The 11068-nt window shown below is 31.6% G+C and overlaps 2 protein-coding genes across 2 annotated transcripts; one reads left to right on the forward strand and one right to left on the reverse strand.

Moving 5' to 3' along the window:
• Nucleotides 1–402: 402 nt before the first annotated feature.
• On the reverse strand, nt 403–1850 carry ubl (Ubiquitin-like protein 5). The gene is made up of 3 exons (XM_023159502.2): nt 1695–1850; nt 1426–1604; nt 403–519 (listed from the first exon to the last, which is right to left on the reverse strand). The coding sequence occupies exons 2-3, from the start codon at nt 1601–1603 to the stop codon at nt 476–478; spliced, it is 222 nt and encodes a 73-aa protein (XP_023015270.1). The 5' UTR covers nt 1604; nt 1695–1850; the 3' UTR covers nt 403–475.
• A 1853-nt stretch (nt 1851–3703) lies between these two features.
• Nucleotides 3704–10692, forward strand: Surf4 (Surfeit locus protein 4). The gene is made up of 5 exons (XM_023159586.2): nt 3704–3857; nt 4344–4607; nt 4720–4950; nt 8630–8809; nt 8873–10692. The coding sequence occupies exons 1-5, from the start codon at nt 3807–3809 to the stop codon at nt 8957–8959; spliced, it is 813 nt and encodes a 270-aa protein (XP_023015354.1). The 5' UTR covers nt 3704–3806; the 3' UTR covers nt 8960–10692.
• The last annotated feature ends 376 nt before the right edge of the window (nt 10693–11068 follow it).

Genomic DNA, 11068 nt, shown 5'->3' on the forward strand with positions numbered 1-11068 from the left:
TTTGTGGAGATCAAAACGAGAGGTATAGTTTATGAAATTACCATGGATCTTCATCAAGTAACGGCCGAATCAATCAGAAAATTAAATATAGAAAATTGTATTTTTCTCAATTTAAAATCTGTAAACAATCCATGTATAAAACTAGAATGAATATTTTCTTTTTGATTGGATATCACTTGAATTTCTTGTTTTATACGGATGGCTAGTACTTGAGGAAGCATATAATTTATTTATTTACATGTATATCAATATATGAATATATTTAGATATATTCACTACCTTGCATTCTTAATTCTCAATTATATTAGGAAGCTCACCAGCATCAGTTGATTTTTTTTAAGCTTACTTTTTCTAAAAAGGAAACCTTTCGCTTGTAAAACAGGAGACAAATATAAACCAAACTTTGGACCTTACATTATTTATTGAATATACAAAAAAATTAATGATCTTCTTAAATTACTTTCTCCCTAAAATTCTACTGATAATACAGTTCGATATTCATACCATCGTGTATTTCATCTAGGATATATATTAAGAAAAATGAAAAAACATGCCTTTGAAAACCAGATAATTTCAATTCAAATTACATTAGATAATAAATTCATCATAGAAATTTGATGAATTTTATAAATTGAATATTGTATTTAATATGATAGATAAAATTGGAAGCTCTGACATAAAAACAACTGTTCAAAACAAGCAATCTTGCACAAGCACATTGAATTACATGAAAGAAAAATACTTTCAAAATCACTTTTCTCTATTCCGTTTGATTTCCAAACATTCGTATAGATTCCTACACAATATAATTAATGAAAGAAGTAAAATTTCGCTTACATGGAACACTGTCATTCTCACAGCTAGACATCTGATGTTTTGCCGTAGAATACTTGCCTTATCGGCTCTTTAGTAGCAAATACAGATAACATTATGAGAAAAAAACACTCAATTCAATCATAAGATTGACTTTTTGTCACAAAATGGGTTGAACTCGCCCATGTAATCGATGACAGTACATAAATAACATTCATTTGCTTATTCAACTAAATCCCAGCCATAGGAATCTTGTTTAAATTAAAAGGGTATATTTTTAGGAAAGAAAGGTTTTGACTTTCTACTTCTCCATCTTGATACAAAAAATGTGAGAATCTTCCAAAGAAAGGAAGCAATCAATTTCAATAATTATCTCTATAAAAGATGTGTAGATCATGCAGAGAAGTGACTTTCATACACAATCTGGAAAAAATAGCCCTCTCGAAACAGAATAAACTTTGAATTACAGGAAAGAAAAATATTTTCGAAACAAATAATTTTTTACGGCGATGTTTCGCCGTAAGACACTTGCCTTATCGGTTCTTCAGTAGTAAATAAGGACAACATTATAAGAAATTTTTGATTAACGATTTCTATTAATGAAAAGGATACAATCCTGCAACTGTATATGGTCTTTGAATGTTGTATACCATTTCTTTAAAACGATTTTGTCCCATCTGGTTCCTGTCTGAGCAGCGATGAGTTTCTTCAGATCTCCGACGGTATCGTCAGGATTACACTTCACCCTAACTTTCTTTCCTAATCGGTCGTTGCAAGTGATTTCAATCATTCTGAAATTAGGGCAGGGTTAAAAATGCAAATAACTTTTCATATTAACGCATAGGTGAAATCCGATAAGTATAAATTTATTAGCTGTTTACCTTCAAATTTTGGAGTAACTATTCAACGCATAACAAGTTACCTTAAAAACTACTCAAATGAATGTATTTCTGAAGATTTCAATAGACATACAGTAGGAAAAAAATTATTCTTCTTTTTATATCTGACAGAGTTTTAGGAGTATGCGGCCAATGTAATTGTAAATAAAAACATTGAACCATTTAACAGGTTCAAGCTTTTATCTACGAGCACAAGATGCATATAAAATTTTCAGATTGCATGATCATTATTCTCGATATTATTGATTGATTTATAGGCAATACATGACACATCAAAAATTGCCTTTACATATTTTTTAGTATTTTATCATTAACATACCATCTATGTTGTGATTGCTTCATTAAAAAATGTTTATAAAATGAATATCTACAATATTCACTTCCACACCTTCTGACTAATGTTTGTTCATTGTTTCTACATTGGAATGAAGTATTTTTCTATTACGTTTCTGTTGATATAAGATATAATTAATGTTCTTCTCATCAGATATAATGAAATATTCTTCGTATCACTGCGATATGTTTAACTGTGATATAACACAGATATTATTAATTTTGAAAGAAAGTAATAATACATTAAAATATATCTTTCACAAATTTTAGGTCCTTTTCCCCTAATCAGTGTTCATCGGTGTGTCTGTAATTCGGTTTGATGATTTATTTATTTGTTTATTCATTAAGTTTTAGACCTTAAGTCAGACGACACGAGGTGATAAGGGTTTGGCTTCCTCGGTATTTTTCTATATGCGCTGCGGATGTATGGGCTATTTAGGAAGCATTAAAGCTTATTTTGGACCAAAAACTCCGACATGCTGTGATTTTTAGTTATTCCAAAAGTGTGTTACTTGTAATAACAAGAATTGTAATTTTGGCTCCAAGGACATCTATGAGATGTAACCATGTTAGTTTGGTACTAACAATCTAACGGTTCTCAGTTTATATAATACACAAATTCATAATCTACAGAGCAATAGACTGTCTTACAAAGACTTATGCACTTTATTGGTTTATTTTTGTGTAGATACATTATCTACAGTACAGGACATAGAAGAAGGAATGGAGACTTAATTTCTTTTTGAAACAAACAAGAGAAAAATTTTATGATGAATTGGTGTTGACAGTTAATGATATGAAACCAGCAGGGAAAATGAAATTCGTAATAGATTGTGTACATGAATTATTTGATATAAAAATCATTGAAGAAATGAAATAACTTGAGGAAAAATATTTTTGAATAGACACATAAATGACTTTTTTTAATTATAGAGAGATCACAACCATATAAATATAAAAAAGACACTTTTGGATAGGTATAAATGTGTTTCATGGTAAATTTCCACGGTGAATTATAGATGAAACAACTGCTACTGTTACTGCGTTTAAAAAAAATATGAAAAGGATTCATCCATCTCACCAGTAACTCTTGTTATTATGAATTTCACTTATACAATGTGTCCAAACAAAAAAGGCCGGCATAGGAAAATCGAAAACTGTGAGAGACACAACGGTAAATTGGAAAAATGTCCGTTATCTGAATAACATTTTTTAAATCTACTCATTGAACGATTATAGTAATACATCATAAAAAAATTGAAATTGATGATGGTTTCTCTTGTACACATTGAAAAGTCGCCATGCGAAAGTATTTTCTGCTGTTCAGTATCTTCGGAACTCATCGAAATTTCGTGAATTTTGAAATTACATTTCAATGAGCTCCAAAGTGGACAACTTTTCCTTCATTAAACCAACTTTGTGATGCTAGCCCTCTTTATCAAAGAGTACACCAACTTATTTATATCTTGGACACAGAGAATATTGCAAAATAAAAAATAGTATAAATGTCTAATGAAAATATACACTTGTTAAATGAAAATTCAGAGACCATTCAAGAATCCTATCCTGAAGAAAAATTTGAAAATGGTAATTTAAAATCTCTCGCAATTGAATGATAGTTTTTACATACACAGAATACATTACTAGAGAGTCTTTGTTAATGTTTGGTATTTTATGTTCCGTGACCATCTAAAAACTTTTGACTGTGACTGAAGTTGAGGTAGTTGACTGCGTGGAGCTTTTGGTCCAATTTTTGGAAAAATGAATATACCTAACGAATATGTCTCAACGGCAGAGGATATAGCAGATGGGGTGAGTTTCAGACAAATACATCAAACGGTCCGATAAATTCCTGTCCTAAGTTTTAGTCAGAAGAAGGTGGCATTTTGAAAATATATTTAAAAACCCAAAATGTCACGTCACCTTATCGATGGGAACAGTTGCAAAATGAATGAAATTTCAATCATAATATTCTAGTAGATAAAATTTAATCGTTTGTTTCGTACTGCCATTACAGCTGTGAACTTTTAATTTGATTGGACTACTTTAAAATGACCCAAAATATGCACTTTCCATTATAGATTATAATTTGCAAATTGGGCATATGAAACATATGGTTGAATGATTATTGTGAAATTTACCAGTGTTGAGCTTTGACCTTTCAAAATTTCATCATAATTAACATTTTTTATGGTACCTTGATTATACAGTAATGATGTACTATTACTGTGAATTAGTTTTTCTTTCAGCATGAATTATTTGAATCTCTATCTAGTTTTCAAATCTAATCATTTTTAGGTAATTAGAAAGCTGAAACACATTCTACCAACCCTTGCCAGGCTATGTCTAATTTCCACCTTCTTCGAAGATGGTTTACGCATGTGGTTCCAATGGACAGAACAGAGGGAGTACATGGACATGTCTTGGGGGTGTGGCAAGTTCTTAGCAACTATGTTTGTCTTAATAAACTTGATCGGACAGCTTGGAGGTTGTGCGATGGTAATAGTACGCTACCAAGTGAATATTGCTTGCGGAGTGCTATTTTTCATTGTTGTTTTACAGGTAAGTACAAACGCCAGTCATTCTGGATGTTCTTAGACAGTGACGTGTTTCACGGCACCTTTTCGAAGCTAGTCATTCAAAAGTTATGCATTGAAACTTCTCCTGTTTTTAGACCCTGGCCTACTCTATTTTGTGGGATCTTCAATTCCTATTCAGGAACTTAGCTCTGATTGGGGCCCTCCTTCTGGTATTGGCTGAAAGTAGAGGCGAGGCTAAGAGCCTTTTTGCAGGAGTACCATCTTTAGGAGACAATAAACCAAAGAACTACCTGCAGCTGACAGGTCGCATATTGCTGGCCTTCATGTTCATCACATTGATTCGGTTCGAGTTTAGTTTTCTACAGGTAAGTTCTTTTATTGATAATATAATATATGGTGAGTTAAATGAAAATATACATAAATTGACAATGGGGAATGTTCCTCCTGACGAAAATCAAGTAGTTTTCATAAAAGAGCTCTAAAACAACGCATTTTAAACTTATCATTTCAACCTTTTTCTTTAAAAAAATATTTAAACACTTAAAAAAGAGGAATGAAATAATGCATTCAACATTTAAAGGGATTCGTTTCTATTTCACCATTTAGAAACATCAGTTATAGCTAATAAAGGACAATGAAACCTGTATGAGACAAACAAAGATGACATATTTCAGAGGCGTGCTGTTCAGTTTACTTATGTTCCGAGACATTCTGTGACATATGACATTTTGTGCACCTAACCTATCTTCCTCTATATAAATAAATAACAAAACAACTGTTGTTTATGTGGCTTGTGGAGGTGGTATTCAACTATAGTTTATATTTTGCCTTAATTGTTGATTCATAAAAATAATTTTCCTTTTTTAAAGTAGAATATCTAGGTACGTATAAATTATTTCAACTTGATATAGGCGCTTTTGCCAATATGTGAATTAGAAACAAATCCCTTTAAAAATTAAAACCCAACATTTGAAACATCAATTTGAATACTTTTCGAAGTGAATTTGAAAAAATCATGAATTAAACTCAACTTTATTTTGTTCAAACTTTTATTTTCTGTAATAACCCAAATTGAGGAACATTCCCCATTGAATATATTCAATAAGTGGTGGCCGGGTTTTATTTTGTTTATATTGTTGGCAATCATTATTTCTGTCGTAACTGCTAGTATCTTAAAACAAAATGATTAAGATATTTGGCATGTTTCAACCACTCCATTGGTAAGAGATTAGAGCTTCTATTTGAAGTATTGAACCCTGCTGCCACTTAATTATTATTGAGTATGGTCAAAAATTCCATATGATGTCATCCAATAGAAAAGGAAGTTGAAAGAATTGATATAAACTCGGTGGTGTCAACAATGAAATATAAAGCCTGGTCACCATTTAATCCTTATCAAATATGCTGATTTGCAAATAACGCTAATGCCATAACATACAACTTATATAAACTACAAATCAAGTTTGGCAGTTTATTCCAGAATGTGATCACATTGTGTAGAGGTGATTGTTTTAATTTGTCTTGTGGGTGGGTATTCCTAACTGTGCATAGTCATGAGAAGATCCATTGGTCAAGAAAGTTGAAAGTTTTTTTTTACAAAAACACATTTGCAAATGTACTTATTGAGACATTTAACAGTTTCCTTTTTATAAATACTGGTTGAAATATGTGAGACAGTCATTGCATCATATTTAGATAGTTTTAGATTTAGATAGTTTTTATGCAATAAATGATCCGAATGACCCATATAATATTGTGACCGAGAATTTGAACTCTTGTGACATATCTATTGCATTAAAGTACATTACTTCTGTAATATTCTTATTCTTGTAAAATTTTATTGACACTGATTTGGAACTGTTCAGAATTTAGAGATTCACAATAAGATGTGAATCCACCCGTAAGCTTCTATTTCATCTATCATTTGCCCTATGATTAACAGGTATCAGTGTGGGGGTAGGACTGGAGAATTGCTTGAATCTGAAAAAATGACTGGCATCGAACGGTTTCCACAGTAACTGTAAAAAAGGTTCAATTTTTTGGCATCATAATTAACTCTAGGCTAGATTGGGGTTATAACAATGAGGCTGCTGGGACCATTTCAAAATATTTGTATGCTCTTGGAATACTATCTCGTAAGATATATCAGGAGGCAGAGATTCTTATTTATAATGCTTATCTTGAAAATTGTTCAACGTATAGTAATATATTCTGGGGAATGTACACTGAAACAAATTTATATTTTTATATGAAAGTATTATATTTGCATTTGAAAAAAATAATTCACTACCCACCAACAACACTAGAAATAGAACATACCTTTTGAAAAATTTCATTAGTTTTCAATTGATAAAAGGAATTAACCATTTTCTATTATAAATTATATAATAAACTGCCAGAATATTTCAGAGGAATGCATGTTGAAAAATTCAAAATTAAGTAGGAATGTATAATTTTTAATTTACTTACGAAGCATTGAATTCAAATTGATTGCATACTGTTTTTGTTGATTTTGACTTATCACAGCTCAAGTTCACTTAATTTTCCTATTCTACTACTACTGACTTTTATCTTACCAATTTAGTCCAGAGTGTGTATTTTTAAAATCTTTCAACCTATACATTGAATGCATTTTTTTAAATGTGTTTTGTAATTTTATTGACGTGCACCTGGTAATACGTTTTTATCATGAAGAATTTAATAAATATTATTCAATTCTATCCTACAGATATTAATTTTTCAAAAGTAAATACTAACTCTCGCTTCCATTTTCATCACTAAATATAATAACAATAATAATCTACGGCACCCTTACGGTATTGACGAGACACCGGTGTTGCCCTACGCTCCGGAGGATATTGAATCCGTTGTGGGGAACGAGAAGTGCCGAATTTATGGAACTATTCGTTCCCCACCCTCAGGCTCATACAAGCTAATAAGCCTGATGTAGTCCTTCTCGACCACCAGAGCAAGACAATATTTGCCGTGGAGTTTTTAGTTCCTGGCGAGACGAATATCGTCCGAAAAGAGGAGGAAAAACTGATAAAATATCGAGATTTTCTCTTCGAACTCCGCAGACTCTATCCAGACCACTCTGTCAAGATGGTTGTTCTGATTATTGGAGTCCTTGGTGGAATGATGCCCTCTCTACTCTCGAATCTCAAAATCATACTGGCTTGCCGCACTAAGGCGGAAATCTTAGCTAGATGCAGAAGGCTGTCATTCTTGGCTCACTGCGCTTGCTCAAGGCACATGATTCTTGGACCCAATGATCACTTACCCCACGGTGTAGGGAGTGGTCGTTGATTGATAATACTGGCGCGCCCTTCCGAATGTATCAAGGCTACGGGGAATAGGGCCTGACTAGCGCCTACTACGGTAAAAAATGCTTTTATTGAAAGGTTACTCAGTACAAGAGATACTAACCTAACCTAACAAATGGCAGAATTCAACATCTGTCCTTGATGAATCAAGGCAGATAATGCTCTTCCATCCAACCAGTTCCCTTTATTCTTGTTGAATGTTTTAAATCATAATTACAATACAGAAAGTGGTGATCTTTTGTGAATCACTTTGCATAGATTGACTCCCTTTTAAGCTTCTCCACAGTATAATGCTATTCTATGTACCAACAAATTGACGTAATAAATCTAACGGATTAGTGGCAACATAATATTCCACACCATAGTGAAATATTTGTTGATAGAGAAGCTACTATACTTACCGAGAGTTCCAAAATGACTTTCCCCCTTGTCTATTAATTTGTATGTACAGTTGAACATAACTAAATATTATGTGAAGTACATATGTGTGGATTATTGAATATGTTGGAATTTTATATGAGAGTAATGTATCAGAGTTAGATTGCTTCTTCAGTTCCATTTTTATTATTCACCATGTTTCTTTAGTGTTTCGTATTGTTTTAGAATAGCAGTTGATTTTATTTTGTCTGAATGCTTTTTTGTTCTCTTTGATCTTTTATATATAAGCAAGTTATATACATCAACTATCAAGTTCGACACATTTATAAAATTTCTATTTCAGATTCTGTTGGATCTTTTGGGATCAGCTCTCATGGTGCTAGTGACAGTCGGTTACAAAACAAAATTGTCGGCTTTGATTCTAGTCTTGCTGCTCTCAACTCTAAACTTTTACCATAACGCCTGGTGGAATATCCCCGACTACAAACCGTTACGTGACTTCCTCAAGTACGACTTTTTCCAGGTAAAAAATTCAAACCGAACCCATCCCTAAAGTCTAACTCTTACACTATTTTATTTTTTCCAGACGCTGTCCGTTATCGGAGGCCTCCTAATGATCGTCTACTTAGGTCCCGGAGGCGTTTCCATGGACGAGCACAAGAAAAAGTGGTAGTCTCCACTGATCTACTGACTGAAGCGAACAATTCGTGGGATTATGTGACGCAAAACTCATGCCGTTTTTCCTGTACCTTTTTGATTCTCTATACTTTACACTAGAAGCGAAATCATGCTGAAATTGACGGGGAATCAACTTTATGTGCCGTTTTCCAGGCTGTCGAGGAATTATTTCCAAACCATTTATTTAAAAATGTGTGTATATATATTTTTATGTAAGGTTATCAAAAAAAATTTCACTTTGTATATCCCCAGTGGAGATTGAGATGTTTTTTAGGATTCATGCAGGGAGTTTCAGGAAGTTTTATTTTATTTATTACTAGTAATTTTGCAGTCAATGAAGTTTGAGTTGAGAACTTCATTTTTCTACAGCTATTAAAAAAATCATCAAATTAGCTAATGATGGAGCTTCAAAAAGTTTATTATTCAAATTATAATCCAATTGGTAAATTTTTTTAGAAAATTAACTTTTTGTATAAGTTCTTATCAAATCTCATTTATCAATTGTAGGTTAATAGCCATTAATTCAGTATATTTTTAAAGTTTTCCTGCAATTTATCAGCAATTCCATTAGGCTCATTAGAATTCTCATGACTTGAAAATGTATTTAAAATTGACAACCGATACTGAAAATCTTATATATTTATACTTCTTTCCAAATCCTAAGGAAAATTAACACCAAGTGGTGTGTAATTTTTCAAATTATTTTTTATGGAAGTTTTATGATTTGCATAATATTTTCATTAGTATTTTGTTTATTATCCCAAACACCAATGGGAATACTCTTGAAGACTTCAAATGTTTTTTACTGTGATTGAAGTTCCACAAAACATTTGTATTTTTTCTTTTACATCCCTTAAATAATTTTTCAGATTTCTGATTTTTTATATTTTTTTTATATTTGATTATTGTTCATGTTTTGAATACATTTCTAAGAAATCAATAAACATTCATATTCAAGACTATTTTGAGGAATGTACCTGTAAACATTACAGCGAGATTAATATTACTGGTTTACATCAAACTCTTCAATGTCTTTGCCCTTTTTATATTTCAACCGTCTGAATTTCCCTAGAAAATGTTCAATTTTGTGCTATATAAAATATTGGAATTTATCCAGAACATTTTTCAAGTACCATAAATTTTTCAGGTTTTCCTAGAAATTTGTAAAAATTGATCATTTGAGAAATTGTGTATTAAACTGCTTTGCAAATTTTCAGAATCGTTTCTGTGAAAGTTACTAATGAATTAATTCATAACTTTTCTAGTCATTTCATTTTTTTATAATCTATCAAATATTTATTGAATGTAAAACTTGGTGTAGAATAAATCCAAAACAAGCAGAAATGCAGTACTGTTCTCGACACGCGTTTCACCAACCAAATTAGTTGAAGTTTTCTCGAGTATGTTATTGCATTTCTGGTGATTGGAAAAAGTGTTTGTTTTGGATTTATTGAATGCGTAAGAAAAACCATTTGCTACTTTCTGAAACCTCCCCGTATATCAATCCCAGAAGAAGCTGTTTTTTGACATTATCTTAGACTATGCAATCGCATATAAGGTGAAAGTGAATACTTGAAAGATGTTACTTTTATTTTTTATATATATTCAAGCTCAATCTTGGTAATGAGATTTCTTCCATGTATTTCTTTCGTTGTAAGTTGAATTTTTATTTTATATGAGTGGGTTGTTATTATTAGGTCTTAATAAATTGAATATTTTTACTACTAAGCATTTACTTCATTGTGAAGACATGATCCCAAGAGCAGGTCCCATCAAAAATCTATATTATATTATTGACGATCTTGGTTGATGATCGAATATAATAATTTATCAAGACAGGAAAACTATAAAACCGAACCGACTTGTAGGACCAATCTAAGGTATAATATTGAATGATTTTTTTTTGTGGATGAACTCAGTTTTCATGAACTTTTTAGAAAAAATAAACTAATGGAAATACCAATGTAGAAAGGACAGGCTTGTAACACTTCGAAAGGTTACCATGTAAAACCAATATGTTTAGCTCAAGATTTTTTTATTAGGCAAATAATTTTTAATATAAACATGACAGCTAGTGTTGAGATACCTTAGGTATTGAAAAGTG

The sequence above is a fragment of the Leptinotarsa decemlineata genome, unplaced genomic scaffold (assembly GCF_025532065.1).
Source record: "Leptinotarsa decemlineata unplaced genomic scaffold, Ldec_3_MD MMD2_tig00003335_RagTag_RagTag, whole genome shotgun sequence".
Classification (NCBI taxonomy): Eukaryota; Metazoa; Arthropoda; class Insecta; order Coleoptera; family Chrysomelidae; genus Leptinotarsa; species Leptinotarsa decemlineata.

Bases quoted from the DNA above. Each gene is read 5' to 3' on its own strand.
- ubl (XM_023159502.2), bottom strand. From the start codon at position 1,603: ATGATTGAAATCACTTGCAACGACCGATTAGGAAAGAAAGTTAGGGTG. The intron at 520-1,425 runs GTATCCTTTTCA...TATATATCCTAG, and splicing joins CCATATACAGTTGCAGGATT to ATGAAATACACGATGGTATG.
- Surf4 (XM_023159586.2), top strand. From the start codon at position 3,807: ATGAATATACCTAACGAATATGTCTCAACGGCAGAGGATATAGCAGAT. The intron at 4,608-4,719 runs GTAAGTACAAAC...TCCTGTTTTTAG, and splicing joins TTTTCATTGTTGTTTTACAG to ACCCTGGCCTACTCTATTTT. The intron at 4,951-8,629 runs GTAAGTTCTTTT...TTTCTATTTCAG, and splicing joins TCGAGTTTAGTTTTCTACAG to ATTCTGTTGGATCTTTTGGG.